The 19,384-nt window shown below is 42.5% G+C and overlaps 1 protein-coding gene across 1 annotated transcript in view; it reads left to right on the forward strand.

Moving 5' to 3' along the window:
* LOC138666596 (zinc finger protein 850-like) overlaps window positions 1-19,384 on the forward strand; it is an 87,991-nt gene that overhangs the window by 27,013 nt on the left and 41,594 nt on the right. Inside the window, exons 13-23 of the mRNA XM_069754795.1 lie at window positions 10,231-10,283; window positions 11,249-11,398; window positions 11,524-11,703; window positions 11,787-11,910; window positions 11,994-12,091; window positions 12,187-12,336; window positions 12,466-12,642; window positions 12,731-12,854; window positions 12,938-13,035; window positions 13,234-13,324; window positions 17,312-18,304. Of these exons, the coding sequence (XP_069610896.1) occupies window positions 10,231-10,283; window positions 11,249-11,398; window positions 11,524-11,703; window positions 11,787-11,910; window positions 11,994-12,091; window positions 12,187-12,336; window positions 12,466-12,642; window positions 12,731-12,854; window positions 12,938-13,035; window positions 13,234-13,324; window positions 17,312-18,304 (2,238 nt within the window). The remainder of the gene's footprint in view (window positions 1-10,230; window positions 10,284-11,248; window positions 11,399-11,523; window positions 11,704-11,786; window positions 11,911-11,993; window positions 12,092-12,186; window positions 12,337-12,465; window positions 12,643-12,730; window positions 12,855-12,937; window positions 13,036-13,233; window positions 13,325-17,311; window positions 18,305-19,384) is intronic.

Consider the following 19,384-nt stretch of genomic DNA (forward strand, 5'->3'; position numbering starts at 1 on the left):
ATTTATTTTTTTAGGGACTTATCCATGTTTGAAGTGACTTTAGGGGTCCCATATATTGGGAAACCCCCAAAACGTGATACCATTTTAAAAACAGCACCCCTAAACATATTGAAAACTGCTGTCAGGTAGTTTATTAACCCTTCAGGTGCTTTACAGGAATTAATGCAAAGTGGTATGACAGAAATGAAAATGTGTATTTTTACCACCTAAATGTTGCTAACTTCTAAACAGATTACTACAGCCGTCAGACTCTAAAGCTGCTATTTGGTCATGAATTGCCACGGCAAACATCAGGACAACAAAATCATGATCTGAGGGCACCAATTGGGATAAAGAGGAAGCCCCCACACTCTGTTAACCATTTATAATGATGTAGTCACTATTGACAGCAGCATCTAAGGGGTTAAACAGATTTAGAAGGTGTAAATACTGATCGTGGCTGATACAGCAAGTTGTCAGCTATAGTGTACAGCTGACAGATGATGGATTGTCATCTGTATGGGGAGGCTATTCTCTTATATCTCAGGTCAGTTAAAAGACGTATTGGCGGTCATTAAGGGGTTAATGATAGTCCTTTGTTGCCCTTTAACCATAAGATTAATGAAAATCTAAAACAGACTGCTCTTAAATTTATTTCTTTGGGGTTGGCAGACACAGTGTACAAAGACCTTGCTGAAGGAGTAATTATATCCATAATTAAGAATTTCCCAGCGGGGAAGAGTCCAGGTCCAGATGGCTTCACCCCAAAATTTTACAAGGTATTTGGGGTCCAGCTCATCTCTTTTCTACCTAAAGTTTTTAATTCTATCTCTTAGGGTACCTCATTTGTTGCCCAGTCCCTGGAGGCCCACATAAGTGTTACACCTATGCCAGGGAAGGACCATACAGTGGTCTCTAACTATAGACCCATATCACAGATTAATGTTGATATAAGACTTTTCTCCAAAGCTCTGTCTAACTAGCTCCCTTTTTTACAGAGAATTATTCACACAGACCAAGTGTAGGTTTGTGATGGGTCGTGAGGACAGATACAAAACTGTTAAACTGTTTCTCCTCATGGCTCAGGCTAGGATCAAATGTTTTCCAATGTGCCTGCTCTGTATTGATGCAGAGAAGGCCTTTGACCAAGTCAATTAGTGTCCTCTCTACGTATGTTGGGGCTGGGCAACAAAATTATTAAGAAGGTCTCTTCACTCTACAGGAACCCATTGGCCAGCGTTAAGGAAAACGGATTCTTATCCTCCCCAATTCATATCCACAATGGTACCTGACATGGATACCCCTTCTTTCCTCTGCTCTAAGTAATAATAATGGAGCATCTGGCAGTAGCTGTCATGGGTTAACCGCAACAGAGAGGAGCCAGTGCCTAATTTCTCCTACTCCAGCACTGATTAGAAGCACTTCACCTTCATATTAAATTGTGCAGGTTTCTTTTAGCATGCAGGGGTTGAACTGCTCAGTTGAATTCCTGGAAGCTTTTGCTGCATGGTTGGAGGTTGTTATTTGAGAAGACATTTGGTGGATTTATCTGAGACTTTTGTTAGGTTTTGAGTGTGTGTTAATTCATTTTCTTCTACTTTGGTTTTACCCCATCCTCCACTCCCTAGTCTATACCTCTGTTGTTTTTGTAAGTTTTTTGTATGATCGGTATTTTCCTATATCCCTGTTCGTATTATCTTGTTAGTCTAGTTGGTGTATTATGGTACAAAACTACTCCAATCTTCCCTGGATTGGGGAAGGGTACAGACTGAGGGTGGATTCAGAAGCTAAGGCAAGGTACTTGGCCCCGGTGTCTTCACCATCAGAAGTAATCCGGGGCACAGGGCGAGCTAGTGTCCCCCTAGCAATAGAGACAAAGAAGGAGCCCTTTGTCCAGGGACACCTATCACTGCTCTGACAAGGCAACTGCAGCAACTCAGTCTGGAGGTGGCAGATCTACACACTGTCGATTTGCAGCACCCTAACACATCAGATTTGGGGACCGTGACTCTCAGGAAACCCTTAGTGGAGCCCAAGATTGCTTTGACAGGTTATCTGGGGGGAGTGACAAGTTTGTTGTTTTCAGGGAGACCTGAAAGCTATACTTCATGTTACTTCCTTGTTCTTCAGGAACCGAGGAGCAACGGGTGGTGATAATCTCTCTCCTTCAGGGTGACCCCCAAACATGGCCTTTCTCCAGTCTGATTCCCAGTCACTCCAGATGGTGGAGGAATTTTTTCTGGCCTAGGTCAGATACGGCAATCCCGACAGCATCTCCCTGGCTAAGTCCACATTATGTCAGCTTCGACAGAGAGAGTGGCCGGCGGACCATATTTCTCCGAGTGTCAGTGGACCACCTCTGAAACTAAGTGGAAAGACCCCACGCTCTGTAGCCATTTCTGTCAGGGGCTATCAGTTAGCCCTGTATGAGGCTCCAATTTCCCTTGAGGAGGCCATGTCTTTGGCTATCCGGGTGGATCACCATCTTCGCCAGAGACATACAGAGACACCACAATGTGCAGGAAGTCCGGGGAGTATATTTTTACTGTAAGAGAAAGGGCATTTTTGTGGGTGCATGTCCTTTCCTCTCTGTAAACATCTGCTAGAAAACTAAGGCGCCTGGATTGTGGGGAGGTTAGCAACCAGGGTGTACATATCTCCTCCGTGGGTAGGATACAATTTTTTTACCTGCTGAAATCTATCTTGGCAAAAATAAGGTGCTTATTTCTGGACAGTGGGGTGGAGTTTAACTTGATAAATGCTAGGTTTGTTTAGGTTCAGGGCCTCAAACCACATACACTGTTCAGACCTATAATGAAATCGCCATCGACTCTGCACCCTTGAGACAGGGGTATTCCACTCAAGTCGTCCAACGGTTACATCTATAGATAGGGGCCATGTACTCAGAAGGTATTGACTGTTATGTTCTAGAGGCTTTGCCCTCTCCTGTAGTTCTTGGACTACCTTGGCTCACTACACAACCCTGTGGTAGATTGGCAGACTTGGGATGTGGTAAAGTGGAGTGAGTATTGTCAAGGACACTGCTTGGACACCCGGCTTGCAAGGTTGGATACCCAGTCTGTGCCTAAATACCTGTCTGACTTTGGGGATGTGTTTTCAGAGCAAGGGTGCCAAGAACTTCCTCTCCATCATCCTTATGACTGCCGTTAATCTTGTCACTGGGGCCAGCTGCCAAAAATTAGACTATATAATATCTATGGTCCAGAGAGGTATGCCATGAAGGACTATATTGAGGATAGTATGGCAAAGGGTCATATCTGGCCATACTCTTTCCCCATTGCTGCACGGTTTTTCTTTGTAAAGAAGAAAGATGGAGTGTTATGCCCCTGCCTAGATTTCTGTGAGGTCCATCCAAGAGTATGTAGCCACCTGCAGTGTCTGTGCGCATTCTAAAACCTCTCATACATGTCAGTCTTGGTCTCTCCAACTATTGGCGATTCCCAGTAGACCTTGGACTAATTTATAGGTTGATTTTGTCACTGATCAGGTAATACTGTAATTTTGGTGGCGGTGGACAGATTCAGTAAAATGTCACATTACATTGGGCTACCAGCTTTGCCTAACGCCAAGACCTTGGAGCAAATTTTCATTAGAGATATTGTAAAATGACATGGGATTAGTGATGAGCGAATATACTCGTTACTCGACATTTCCTGAGCAGGCTACATTATACACGACATTATACACAGGAGATCTGTATATAGTATACAGTGCATGGTGTCAGTGTACAGATAACAAACTGATCCACCAGTGATGTCTCTAGTTTAAGTCCTTCATCTTCGCTTTTCTTCATCCAGCACAGACCGCCATCACTTCTTCCAGTCAGGGTTCGCCTCTACAAAAACTAACACACTGTTATCTAGAGCACAACTTTCAGAGCACATTCCCCACTTTTCCTCCAACTTCTACACTACGTCAGATAAAGAAAAAAGCGACATAGTGCCGCCCTGCACAGTAACAGGATCCCTCCTCTCTATCACTTGCTCCCCAACCTTCAATACAGCATCATTTGCTCTCCCCCACCCTCAATTCATCATCCTTTTCTGTTCTCCACACCTCCAGTCTCAATTCATAATCATTTGTTCCCAACCCCAATACAGCATCATTTGCTCTCCCCCACCTCCAATTCATTATTTCCACTCCCCCACTTCAATTCATTTTTTGCTCTCCCGCACCCTCAATTCATCATTATTTGCTCTCTGCCACCCTCAATTCATCATTATTTTCTTTCCTCACCTACAATTCATCATTAACTGTCCTCTGTCTCCCACCGTCAATTCATCATTTGAGCTCACTACTACTTACCCTCAATACATCATTTGCTGTCCCTCACTCTTAATTCATCATTTGCTCTCCCCCACATTCAATACAGCGTCATTTGCTCTCCCCCCACCCCCAATTCATCATTATTTGCGCTTCACCACCCTCAATACATCATTTGCTGTACATTACCCTCATACATGGTGCCTTTCCTTTCCAGTCTGAGATGCTTAGTCACCATTATTGCAGATTTCTCTGTTGCTACAGTAGCAGATAAGTGACCTGGCGTCAGTGAGGCCTCCCTCTATACAATAATTGGGTGGTGAGGTATGCATGAAAGCTTTTTTGGGGAGAAAAATTAGGTACGGCCACTTAAAAAAGTGATATTTTTTATGTCTGATCCAGAAAAAACAGTTCTGTCAGATCATCCAGACATCTCTGACCGCCCTGAACCACAGAGATTTCTATGATTAAGAATAGCCAGCAACGCTCGCAAAACATCAGAAATGTCTTTATGAGCCGACAGAACTGTTTTTATAGATCTGAAATAAAGCATATCGTTTTATAAGTGGAAATAACTGCTTTTTCTCCAAAAAAGTTTTCATGTATATTACTGCAGGGCCGCAGTCTGAAACAATCTCAGTCCAGAGGCTCTCACAGTATACTGTGATTTTTTTCAACAAAACAATTCATTCTGTAGAAAAAATCACAGATCAGCACTGCCCCGTAGCATAAAATTGGCCTGAATACTATCCGATAAAACATCAGATGCACTCTGCCATGTTATACACTCATGTAAGCGAGGTCTAAGTGCCTTTATCCCCCCTGCAAATCTCCAATTAGCCTCTGATGCTGAAGTCCAGCCTCCATTACTTTTTTTAGTAATACTGTGGAATTTTTTCATACTTCTACATATACTTTGCTTGTGCTATGTATACTCTATATATAGTGTGTGTTTATGTTTCTGTAAGGAGGAATACCAGACTGCAGGTACCTGTGCCAGACCAGGTCCGGAACTGCTCAGGCTGTGTCCCATGTTGTCCTGGGGAAGGCAAAAAGGCCCGGACAGGTTCCCGGACCCAGAAGTTGGGGGTGCGGTTATAAGTAAAAGCGCGAGCAGTGTCTGGCAGTTTCCCGCCAGCGGTGACAGAGGCAAGGTGCGTGCGCAGCAGGCTCTGAGGGGTGTGCAGCCAGGCTGCAATGACACGCAATGCCGGGACGCAGCTGGAGCCCACCGCAGTAATAAGGGAAGAGCCTGGAACCCTGCTCAGCTAAGCGTCGCACGTCAGCCTACGAGCCAGGGCAGAGTTCAGGACTGTTGTCTGCTGCCCTTGTCATCAGACCATCGTCTGCAGGACCTCGTTGGAGAAACATCGCACCAGCTGTTGTTGGCGCTTCAGTCTTGGCAGGAACAGGCAGCCCACAGCACAGAGAGAGAAGTGCAGCGCACCCAGTGGCTGGCAGAGAGCGAGGTGCTGTGTGCTTTGTGACCGGGAGCACAGCGCACGTGCCGCAAAGAGAATCAGGTACTGGACAGACATTTTCAGCCCACCTTACCAGCATAGACCTTCCCGCCCATGGGAGACTCGTGCTGCAACCCTGTTTGCTCCGGCAGCATATGTTCATGGACTAGGGGCTCAGCGGAAGGTACCAGACACCGACCACTGCCGCCAGAAGACGGGCCACCGTTACCAGCTGAACCTTCTTGTACAAGCACCGCGCCAACCGTTGACGTTATTGACTTCCCCGCAATATTCACAAAAACTGCCATTATCTGATTCATTGTTCCTTAACTCTGCATATTCTTTACAATTGGACTGTTATTCTCCCCATTTAACCTTGCACCTCTTTGTGAAGAGTTAACCCCCTGTTAAATTAAAACTGTTGTTTGTTAACCCTTGCTCTGCCTTCTGTCTGTCACTGCATCCCGCAACCTGCTTACATTTCCATGACACCTCTGGAGGGTGAATCTGGATCAACATGTTAATTTGTTTGTTTAATGAAGGCTGCTGTGGCCAAAATTATCCAACAATGGCTTTAGTGTCGTTTATGGTTCATTGGGGGAGGGAGGCTTCAGGCCTGGGGCCTAAAAGGTTAAGCACCCTACGTAAATTAACCATACCAATGTCATGAACTTATTGTGCTCACCACTGCACTATACCCAATCCTATCTTATAGCTAATTCTTTACCTATGTCCTATGTACTAATCTGATCCTTTATATCTCATACATTTATCAGAGCACATTGAGTCATCCACATATTATTGCAATACATTAACCGTGCACCTTGGTGCCTATAAGATTCTATGCAATATAAAACACTTTCGTATACCAAGTGTGAGGGGTTGACTCACTCAGCTTCTTCCCAAGGTAGACACAGGAACGCTTCTTGTGGTAAATCACCTGCTGGTTTATTGTTGAACAGCATAAACCGTAGCAGGGTTCAGCAAACCGTAGCAGGGTTCAGCAAAGTGAGCAGAGATTTTCTGGCATAACGACAAAACAAAAAGATAACATATAACAAAATCCAATTGTCTGAGGGATTTGCCCACTCAGACCACCATGTATCTTCAGCTCCACCTGGAGCCACCATTTGGAGTCTTTTCCTCTCTAAAGCACAACACACAGACTGCCTCTCAAGTACAGCCATTTAAACCCAGATCATGTGACTGATCACATGACTGTGACATCACACAGGTCCTGTTAGCCCATGGCTGTGTTGATTCTGCCTCCACCTGCAGAATGTGGCTCGCGACCCTCTCTCTAAGCTGAATGTGGCTCTCAAGGTCAGAAAGGTTGGGGACCACTGGCCTAGAGGAATGTCCAACAGATGCAGGCAAGCAGAGGAGATGACAGGAACTGCAGGTGCAGATAGGACAGTCTGATGGAAAGATGAGCACTGGCAGGGGCCGATGGCACCAGTTAAATAAGGCATGCAACCATAACATGTGCCCAATGCGGTGGCCCTAAAGATAGAAACAACAGGAGAGCATGTCTCACCAAGTGCTGAGAAGACCACTGCACGCACCCCGATGCGCGTTTTGCCGCTGTCAACCTCACTTTCTCACACCTCCCCTTGAGAAAGCAAGGCTGACAGCGGCAAAACGCGCGTTGGGGTGCGTGCAGTGGTCTTCTCAGCTCTTGGTGAGATATGCTATGCTCTCCTGTTGTTTCTATCTTTAGGGCCACTGCTTTGGGCACATGTTACGGTTGCATGCCTTATTTAACTGGTGTACCTGGATATGGACATTCCCTTGGGTTGTTACAAATGAGGGATTATGGTATAAAGATTATGGTTTCTATCAATGAGAGTAATATCGTTTGGGATACTATATAGGAGGGTTTGTCTGCACCATAAGTATTATACTGTTGTATTGATACAATGACACATTAATCATTGTGCTGAAGACCATTTATATCTGGTGTCTTTTGTTGTTAGCACTTTCATTATCTTGATTGTGCTTTTTTAAGAATTGTTTGTATTGGTAAAAATAAAGTTTTTTCACTTTTTATACAAAACTTCCATCTGTTCTCTGGAGTTTTATATGGCTAATTTATGGAGGTTTATGTTTAGTGCTGAGCATTCCGATACCGCAAGTATCGGGTATCGGCCGATACTTGCGGTATCGGAATTCCGATACCGAGATCCGATACTTTTGTGGTATCGGGTATCGGTATCGGATCCATAGGGATGTGTAAAATGAAGAATTAAAATAAAAAATATTGATATGCTCACCTCTCCGGCGGCCCCTGGACATCACGCTGGTAACCGGCCGGCTTCTTTGTTTAAAATGAGCGCCTTTAGGACCTGTGAATGACGTCGCGGGTTCTGATTGGTCGCGTGCCGCTCATGTGACCGCCACGCGACCAATCAGAAGCCGCGACGTCATTCTCATTCACTAAACTCCTAATTCTAGGAATTAAGGACCTGCGAATGACGTCGCGGCTTCTGATTGGTCACGTGGCGGTCACATGGGCGGCACACGACCAATCAGAACCCGCGACGTCATTCGCAGGTCCTAAAGGTGCTCATTTTAAACAAAGAAGCCTGCCGGTTACCAGCGTGAAGTCCAGGGGCCGCCGGAGAGGTGAGCATATCAATATTTTTTATTTTAATTCTTTATTTTACACCTTAATATGGATCCCAGGGCCTGAAGGAGAGTTTCCTCTCCTTCAGACCCTGGGAACCATGAGAATACCTTCCGATACTTGGTGTCCCATTGACTTGTATTGGTATCGGATATCGGTATCGGCGATATCCGATATTTCTCGGGTATCGGCCGATACTATCCGATACCGATACTTTCAAGTATCGGACGGTATCGCTCAACACTATTTATGTTACCATTCAGTGACTAATAAGGGGTCACAAAATGAATCTGGAAGTTTCTATATTCCTGTGCAGAGCGGTTGCTCTGACAGGTGACATCATCGGGACCTGATTCGGCATTTAGAAGATAGCAAAGGGAGACCCCTGCTATACTCACCTCTCCGATGAACCCCTTGATGAGATCTGTTCACATCACGGGGGATCCCGCGGTGTCCCGGCAGCCGACGGTCATGTGATGGCCTGCGGGTCTGCCAGCTACAGTGGCCTGTTAGACTCAGCTGTGCAACACTGACAGGTCTCCTACAATGCAATACATGTGTAATGTATTGTAAAAGACCAGTGATCAGACAAATAAAAATTGAAGTCCCATACAGGGACTAAGTAAAAAAAAAGGAAAAAAATGTTTTAAAACTATTAAAATAAAAAATCACAAAATAAATAAAAAAATAGGAAAAAATATTAAACCAATAAAATATATATATGAGAAAGGCTCAGTGTGAGCCGAAACGTCGCACAGAGATGTGGGTTGAATAAACGTCACACTTTTTTCACCTTGAAAAGGACTTGGAGTGCTGCCTTCTTTTGCCTATTTTGTATACATGTTGGGTAGATGAGTGGACAATTCTACCCAGGAGGCCAGGCACCCACCGGTGAGCATTGTGCTGTTCCAATTTTTCCTTTTATTTATTTATATATATATATATAGATATAGATATATATATATATATCTATATCTATATATATATAAACAAATAAAGTGCACATATTTGGTATCACTGCATCCGGAACAAGCCAACCTATAAAATGGTCACACTTGTTCACTTCTTCGGTGCTCACCGTAAAAAAAAAACAGAGCTAAAACTTTTGCTTTTTCATCATGCCGCCAAACAAAAAGTACAATAAAATGCAATCAATTAACGCGCTCATTCCTAAGAATGAGCGCGTTAAGGACCTTCGATGATGTCGCGGCTTGTGATTGGTCGCGTGAGCGGTCACATGACCGCTCAGCGACCAATCACAAGCTGCGACGTCATCGAAGGCCCTTAACGCGCTCATTCTTCGGAACAAAAGCAAGGCGGTTGCAGCGGTGACGACCAGGGCGCGTCAGAGGGTAAGTATATCAATATTTTTTATTTTTATTCTTTATTTTACACATGAATATGGATCCCAGGGCCTGAAGGAGAGTTTTCTCTCCTTCAGACCCTGGGATCCATTACAGGATACCTTCCGATATTTGTGTCCCAGTGACTTGTATTGGTATCGGATATCGGTATCGGCGATATCCGATATTTTTCGGATATCGGCCGATACCATCCGATACCGATACTTTCACATATCGGACGGTATCGCTCAACACTAATTGTGACCACAAGAAAGAATATTCATGAATGAGGGTCTGAAAAACCTCACAATAAATAAATAATCCTGGTGATTATGGAGCACTGGTTCATCTCTCTGTAAATGCTCTGAAGTCTCCTGAGCAAGTGGTCGGCTGTACGGGAACGTGCCCCCTGGAGCTTCCTATGTGCGCTGCCTGGACTCCGCTCCTCCAGCACCAGGACAACCAGCACAGTCCTATATATACTGAGGCCCCTGATCATGTGACCCCTGACTCCTCCCCTCCTGTGACCTCATCACAGGTCCTGTGCGCACAGAACAGCCATATATGTGGTGTGCGGCTCTGCAGGTGGAGGTAGGTGCTGGAGATTCCCCATTACTGGCCGCAGGCGCTAGAACATTTGTATTTGTCATTCTGCGCTTCATATAAGGGAACCTAGTCCAAAGAGAAACAAAAGACCAGCGCTCCATCCGGATGTAGTATTCCAACGTGCAAACTTTATTGAGCCATGTAACAGCTGTTACATGGCTCAATAAAGTTTGCACGTTGGAATACTACATCCGGATGGAGCGCTGGTCTTTTGTTTCTCTTTGGACTATGTGGATGATCCAGGAAGGTTCCCTGGATGCGGACCTGGCGCCCCAATAAGTGAGTGCTGTCAGTCTTCTTTTTCTTCATATAAGGGAACCTGTCACGTTGAGGGTAGAAAACATTAGCGATTCTCTCATCGTCTTCCTGCATTGTCACCAGTTAGAGCCGCGCTCGTTTCTCCTCCGTCCCATAGACGATGAATAGAGAGAAGCGCACACGTCCCCTGTAGAAGCCTCTCTGTGGTTCTTTATACCGGACTTGTTTCTATCGTGGTTTCTTCAGGTGACATTTATAATTGCGGCAGTTATAATTTATGACTCCTGTAAATCCCCCTCATGGCTGCTCCCCGGGACCCTCCCAGTGTCATTGTACTTTGTATTTCCAGAGTACCTGTGACCAGAACGTCTCCTGTATTAGTAATCTGCACCATTATCCGTGTAGATGGCAGATTCTGGGGAAAGGACACAAAACACATCGAGTTCAGGCCGCGCTCCATCTTTATGACATATTTCCACTCCACTCAGGCGTCCATTGTTTCCTTCAGTCTGTTTACATCGCTGCAATGATGATATTGGATGCCGGTATGTCTGAGATGTAACTGTTCTGTTACATGATGGTTTATGGAGATCATCTGCCCGACATGAAGATGTGACGTGGAGAAGATTTCTTCATAACATATTGAATAGATTCTTTATGATGTTACATCGGCTCATCTTCTCCCCGTTTAGGTCCCTACAGTATCAGATCCTCTCAGTGGAGATCTTCTGCATAAGATAAATTTCCAGATGGACCCCTCAAGTATGGATAGGGACAGGAACAACATGGCGGAGAGGATATTACACCTCACCCTAGATATCCTCTTCCGGCTTACTGGAGAGGTGAGAGATTCTGATGACGTCACATTACAACATTCTTATCTATGGGAACAACAGACAGAACTGGAGAGGTGAGGACTCTGGAAATGTCCGTAGTGAAATTTATTAATGTGTTTTTCCATAACCAGGATTACACAGTAGTGAAGAAGATCTCTAGTGAGCGCTGTCAGGACCCTGTGTCTGAGGGATGGGGAAGACCCCTGAGCCCAATCATGAGGCCCCCACCTCACCCAAAGATACATGAGGACATCAATGACCAGAAGATCCTGGAACTCGCCTACAAGATGATTGAGCTGCTGACTGGAGAGGTGACACTGCTGGGAATGCTGGGACATTATACAGTAACGTTATGAAGGGATCGAGGGGATGATGGTATCATTGTATGTATCAGGTTCCTATAAGGTGTCAGGATGTGTCCGTCTATTTCTCCATGGAGGAGTGGGAGTATTTAGAAGTACACAAAGATCTGTACAAGGACGTCATGAAGAAGGTTACTGAGCCTTTCACGTCACTAGGTAGGAAACAGGACTAAAAACAGACAGCCTATAATTATATGCATGTAAAGAATGAATTCAGTCCCTGTATGTGTTTCCTCCAGTTGTATCCAGTAAGAGGACAACACCAGAGAGATGTCCCCGTCCTCTTCTTCAGTGGGACTGTAAAAAAGAATATCCCAATATTCCTCAGGATCATCAGGTAGATGCTGCCACCATGAAGAGGTGATGTGAAGAATATTTCTCCTTAACATTTTTAATAGATTCTTTAAGATGTTTGATCTTCTTCCCATTCAGGTCCCTGCATTATCAGTTACTCTCAGTGGAGATCTTCGATGTAAAAGGATTTTTCTGATTGACCAATCAAGGATGGATAGGAGTGATGACAATATGGCGGAGAAGGTATTACAGCTCACCCTAGATATCCTCTTCTGGCTTGCAGGAGAGGTGAGAGATTCTGATGACTACACATTACATAATAATTATCTACAGGAATAACAAGTGGACAGAACGGGAAAGATGAGGACTCTGGAAATGTCTGTAGTGAGATTTATTAATGTGTCTCTCCATAACCAGGATTACAAAATAGTGAAGACCTCTAGTGAGCGCTGTCAGGATCCTGTGTCTGAGGGATGGGGAAGACCACTGAGCCCAATCACGGGGCCTCTACGTCAAGCCCTGAAACATGCAGGAATCAATGACCACAAGATCTTAGAACTCACCTACAAAATGAGTGAGCTGCTGACTGGAGAGGTGACACTGCTGGGAATGCTGGGACATTATATACAGTAGTAATGCTATGAAGGGAACGGGGGGATGATGGTATCATTGTATGTGTCAGGTTCCTATCAGGTGTTGGGATGTCACAGTCTATTTCTCAATAGAGGAGTGGGAGTATTTAGAAGGACACAAAGATCTGTACAAGGACTTCATGATGGATGTTCCCTGGCCCCTCACATCACCAGGTAATAGACAGGACTAAATATGCATCACATATAATTATCTGTATGTAAAGAATGAATTCAGTCCCTGTATGTGTTTCCTCCAGTTGTATCCAGTAGGAGGACAACACCAGAGAGATGTCCCCATCCTCTTCTTCAACAGGACTGTAAAGAAGAAAATCCCAATATTCCTCAGGATCATCAGGTTGGTGGAAAAAAGGTGTCATGAGATCTCCTCTTTGATGTGCAGACTACTGAGAAGGTCTTGTATTCAGTCTTGTTTTACCCACCAGTATTATATGATTTATACTTGTGTAATGAGAACGGTGGAGATGGCAGGATTAGAGCTGATCACAGATGTGACTTCTCCATCTGTCTGTGACTTGTACAATATTTGTTTCAGAGTAAAGATCTGACCCACATTAATACTACAGAGACATATGTGAGAGGAGATGAATTGTGTAAAGAGGAAATTCCTACAGATAACAGCACAGGTGAGTAGTAACCACTAAATGAAGAGAAGTCACAGATTATCCTTGCTGTAGAATTCTACTTAGTTCTTTTAGGGCTTGTTCTCTTAAAACTTTTTTTTTTTTTATTGACCGAAGAATTTAGTGCTTAAACAAAAGAAGACCCTCTTTAGTTATTTTTTTCTATTAAAACATTTTAGCTACAACATTTCACAGGCCAAAGCTAAAGTAATATAGTTTTGCATTAAGAAAAATATAGAGCCTATCTCTGTACAATCTGCTCTGACCGTTTGGTCATGTGATTGCTCCAGCCTAACTCCATCCACAGCAGGAAAGGATTAGTCTCGGCTGTGGATAGTGATTGGCTAAATCGCTCATGAGTTCATCCAAAAGAGGATATGTGGAGACTGGTGGGGTACCTGGCCATCAGTGAAGGAGGTTATTAATTTATAATTGTTTCTTATAAGATATAAACCCTTGAGGGCCTTGGACTTGGCATCAATTGTATTAGACATGCGTTGTGCATCAGTAATCAATAATCACTTAATCCAACAGTATTATTATTATTATTATTATACATTTTTATAGCGCCATTTATTCCATGGCGCTTTACATGTGAATACGGGGCAAATATAGACAAATACATTAAACATGAGCAGATAACAAGGCACACGAGTACATAAGGAGGGAGGACCCTGCCCGCGAGGGCTCACAGTCTGCAGGGGGTGGGTGAGGATACACTAGGAGAGGGAAGAGCTGGCTGTGCGGCTGTTCAGTAGGTTGAGGATCACTGCAGGCTGTAGGCTTGTCGGAAGAGATGAGTCTTCAGGTTCTTTTTGAAGGTTTCTATGGTAGGCATACAGTATATAACAGTATATAATAGATGTTAACAACATAGACATGAAATACAATAATAAAAGTAAAAAGAGAAAAACATACTATATATAAGATGTTGACCGAGATCCGTCTCTTTGAGCCTAAAGATCTAGTACTCATTTTGTCTCCTGTCTTAGAAGGATTCCTTTCCATTTTCCTCCTCCTGAGGGATTGTTAACCCTTTCAATACTATCAAGAGGAAAAAGCTATACAGTAAAAGGTGCACAGACTGCACACCTAAGAGCACAAAATCAATTATATTTCATTAAACACCATATAGCTCCAAGATTAAAAACAAGTAAAACCAAAGCCTCCCCATAGATATACATGGAACAATATACATTAATATGATTTATTACAATAATGGATATATAGAATTATATGTACTATTAGATCCCTCAGGCTTGAAGACATACAATCAAATACATATCAATATTACAGTATAGGCACTAATGGATCCCGAGGTGAAATAAATAAATGCAGTCGGATATACATTCATGGCCAAAAGTGTTGGCACCCTTGAAATTGTTCCATAAAATGAAGTATTTCTCCCCGAATATGATGAAACTTACGCAAAGTTTTGTTATACACATGTTTATTTCCTTTGTGTACACTCTGTTCAAAATTATTATGCAAATTATATTTTTCTCGGATTTTCCTAAATGGTGGGTGCAAATGACAGTCAGTCTAATAAAAGTCATCACCCGTTAGATTATACATCGAATTTTATTGAAGAAACCTCCCAATGATAACAGTATAATCTCGAAAATAAATAAAAACTCAAAATGCACTGTTCCAAATAATTAGGCACAGTAGAATTTCTAAACATTTGATATGTTTTAAAGAACTGAAAATGCTCATTTGTGGAATTTGCAGCATTAGGAGGGCACATTCACTGAACAAAACAGCTATTTAATTCCAAAACCTCCTAACATGCCAAGTTACATGTTAACATAGGACCCCTTCTTTGATTTCACCTTCACAATTCTTGCATCCATTGAACTTGTGAGTTTTTGGAGAGTTTCTTCTTGTATTTCTTTGCATGAAGTCAGAATAGCCTCCCAGAGCTGCTGTTTTCATGTGAACTGCCTCCCACCCTCAGATCTTTTGCTTGATGATACTCCAAAGGTTCTCTGTATGGTTGAGGCCAGGGAAAGATGGTGGCCACGCCATGAATTTATCTTCTTTTATGCCCACAGCAGCCAATGACTCAGAGGTATTCTTTGCAGCATAAGATGGTGCATTGTCATGCATGAAGATGATTTTGCTCCTGAAGGCACATTTCTGCTTTTTAGACCATGGAAGAAAGTTGTCAGTCAGAAACTCTAAATACTTTGCAGAGGTCATTATCACACCTCCAGGAACCTTAAAGCGTCCTACCAGCTGTTTCCCAATGATTCTGGCCCAAAATGTGACTCCTCCACCTCCTTGCTGACGTCGCAGCCTTGTTGGGACATGGTGGCAATCCACCAACCATCCACTACTCCATCCATCTGGACCATCCCGGGTTGCTTGACACTCATCAGTAAACAAGATTATTTGGAAATTAGTGTTCGTGTATGTCTGGGCCCACTTTAAACATTTCTGCTTCTGAACACTGTTTAAGGGTGGCTGAATATTAGGTTTATGCACCACAGCAAGCCTTTGAAGGATCCTACACCTTGAGGTTCGAGGGACTCCAGAGGCACCAGCAGCTTCATTTAACTGTTTGCTGCTTTGTAATGGTATTTTGGCAGCTGCTCTCTTAATCCCATGAATTTGTCTGGCAGAACCCTTCCTCATTATGCCTTTATCTGCATGAACTCTGTCTGTGCTCTGTTTCAGTCACAAATCTCTTCACAGTATGATGACCACTCTTAAGTTTTCGTGGAATATCTAATGTTTTCATACCTTGTCCAAGGCATTGCACTATTTAATGCTTTTCAGCAGCAGAGAGATCCTTTTTAGTTCCCATATTACTTGAAACCTGTGGCCTGCTTAATAATGTGGAACATAATTTTTAAGTAGTTTTCCTTCAATTAGAATCACCTGAAAAACTAATTATCACACGTGTTTAAGATTGATTTCAGTGATCCCTTGAGCCCTGAGACACAGTACCATCCATGAGTTTATTTGAAAAACAAAACAATTAAATCTTTATGACACTTAAATCCAATTTGCACAATAATTTGGAGCACAGTGTATATTGGAACAACAGAAAAAAAAACTGAGAAAAAAAGGCAAATTGGACATCATTTTCACACGTGTGGACTTCTCTGCCATTGAGCATATCTGGAGACCTCATTGGTTGGCAATTGCAGCAGCAGATCTTGAGGATTTTCTTGCCCAAGTGCATTCAGTGCGACAGAACATTCCTCATACGACCATTAATAACCTCATTGATAGCAACCAAAGTGCGTAAGTGCATTTTTATACAAGTCACTCATACTCTATTTTTCATAATTTCCAAACATGTTTTTCGATTCTGTGATTTCCATAACTCCATAACTTTTCCTTCTGGGTGTTAGAATTTCAATATTGAGGAATGTGGTATGTCTTCGCCACAGCTTCCAAGGATTAGCATTGCCTGCCAGGCTGACATCATGTCAACAGCACAGCAACCAATCAGTAAGCTGACTAATTGCCACGCTGTCAATGTAATGCCAGTGCTGCAGCCAATGCCAGACATCAGGAGCAGAGTCAGAGATTCACCAGAGGACCCCAGGAAGGTGAGTCCACGTAGATAGTTTTTTTTTGTTGTTTTTTTAAACACAAATGCAGTGATGGACATGTTTTTTTTTAAAGGCAACAACTCCTTCAATGGTATTGGTCAATTGTTCTGTAATGATTATGCTTACCAGCAACGTTGTGTAAACTGTGAAAAGCCGATGATGGCCAAAACAGGCAGTGGATCCAAGGAATGCCTGGTAGTTAGGCATGCAGGGACTCCTTAGGAAACAGGAATTAGTCGATGACTCGCATTTTACAGTTTATATAGTTAATAGTTAAAAAATAATCTAGGTCATGCAGAGAAGTGAGGCAGCTGCACGTCTAAGCATTGGATGAGTCAGGAAGCAGTTCAGGAGCAATCCAAGATCAATTTTTAGCAATGATTCAATATCGAAAAATAAATATATGTTTAAATTTTTTTGGCAGATAACTGGACCATGATCTCAGGGAAATACCTGATATTTTCAGGCTTTGATGCAAATGATCCTGGTATCACACCTGATATCTTTGGCGAGCATCCCATTATACCAGACATACCTCTAGTCCTTGTAAAGAAAAATGACAAAAGGGATGGGGAACATCCAAGAGCACATACAAGAAAGAAGCCATTTTCATGCTCAGATTATGAAAACAGTTTTTCAAACAAATCATCTTTTGCTCAGCATCAGAAAATTCACACAGAGGAGAAGCCATTTTCATGTTCAGAATGTGGAAAATGTTGTAGATCGAAATCTTATCTTACTAGACATCAGAGAATTCACACAGGAGAGAAGCCATTTTCATGCTCAGAATGTGAAAAAAGTTTTTCAGATCAATCCTCTTTTGCGCAGCATCAGAAAATTCACACAGGGGAGAAACCATTTTCATGTTCAGAATGTGGGAAATGTTTTAATCGGAAAACAAATCTTGCTACACATCTGAAAATTCACACAGGGGAGAAGCCATTTTTATGCTCGGAATGTGGGAAATGTTGCAGAACGAAATTTGATCTTACTAAACATCAGAGAATTCACACAGGGGAGAAGCCATTTTCATGTTTGGAATGTGGGAAATGTTGTATATCGAAATCTGATCTTACTAGACATCAGAGAATTCACACAGGGGAGAAGCCATTTTCATGCTCAGAATGTGAAAAAAGTTTTTCAGACAATTCATCTTTTGCTCAGCATCAGAAAATTCACACAGGGGAGAAACCATTTTCATGTTTAGAATGTGGGAAATGTTTTAATCGGAAAGCAATTCTTGCTACACATCTGAAAATTCACACAGGGGAGAAGCCATTTTCATGCTCAGAATGTGGAAAATGTTCTAGAACGAAGTTTGATCTTACTAAACATCAGAGAATTCACACGGGGGAAAAGCCATTTTCATGTTCAGAGTGTGGTAAATGTTTTACAGAGAAAAAAACTCTTACTAGACATCTGACAAATCACACAAGAGAAAAGCCATTTTTCTGATCAGAATGTGGGAAGTGTTTTACAAACGCAGAAAATCTAGTTACACATTGGAGAAGTAATTTTCATTTTCAGAATGTGGAGGAAATTTTCTTACATATTTGTTTTTACTTGGAGAAATCACACGAGTAGGTAGACATTTTCTTTTAAATGTTTTATTTGGAAAATTGTATGAGTAACAGTCAATGTAAATTTACATGTCATCATACAAGATAAATGGAAAACAATTTAAAGAGCTAAATTATGACTAATAAATGTAAGTAATTGTCAATAAACATCTGTTATTAAAAAGCAAACAATGGAAATAAAGCACCTATATACTGTTTGTGCACTTTATTAGAGACACTCATCTATTACTATAAAAAAAAAGAAAGGAACAAAATTGAATGGCACAAAGAAATAGTCTACTTAGTGGTGGAGGCAGTGAACTGTGAGTCAGCAACACCACGTCCGGCTTGTTCATAGTAGTTGAGGTGCTTGCTTGAAAGCACATGTGTGTTAATCCGAGGTAAAGAGAAAATAGCAGCACTACTCAGTTTCTCCATGTGGTAAAAACCTTTGTAATTTATTGATGTGACATGGACAAGGTTAAACGGGCAGGACAAAAGCTGAAATGCAGGTAACAAAAATGGACTATGGCCGTTTCGCGTGTGGTACGCTTCAATGGGTCCATTGATGAGTGCCACACGCAAAACGGCCGTAGTCCATTTTTGTTACCTGCATTTCTGCTTTTGTCCTGCCCTTTTAACCTTGTCCATGTCACATCAATAAAGGACAAAGGGTTTTACCACACGTAGAAACTGAGTAGTGTGGCTATTTTCTCTTTACCTCGGATCATCTATTACTATGTTGGGCTTCCTCTGCCCTTTCTAGGAGCAGCAATTTCTTGTCACAAAAATTGAAATGCAGGAATATTTGCCCAAGCAGGCTGGATATCTTCTCGCAAGCCTGGCGAAAAATTGAATCTCTGTTTACTTCTTCCAATTCTAATTTAGTCGTCTGTCATTTTCTTGTATAAAAAAAAATGGTCTGAGTTTCATTGGTT

Source organism: Ranitomeya imitator, chromosome 2 (assembly GCF_032444005.1).
Source record: "Ranitomeya imitator isolate aRanImi1 chromosome 2, aRanImi1.pri, whole genome shotgun sequence".
NCBI lineage: Eukaryota > Metazoa > Chordata > Amphibia > Anura > Dendrobatidae > Ranitomeya > Ranitomeya imitator.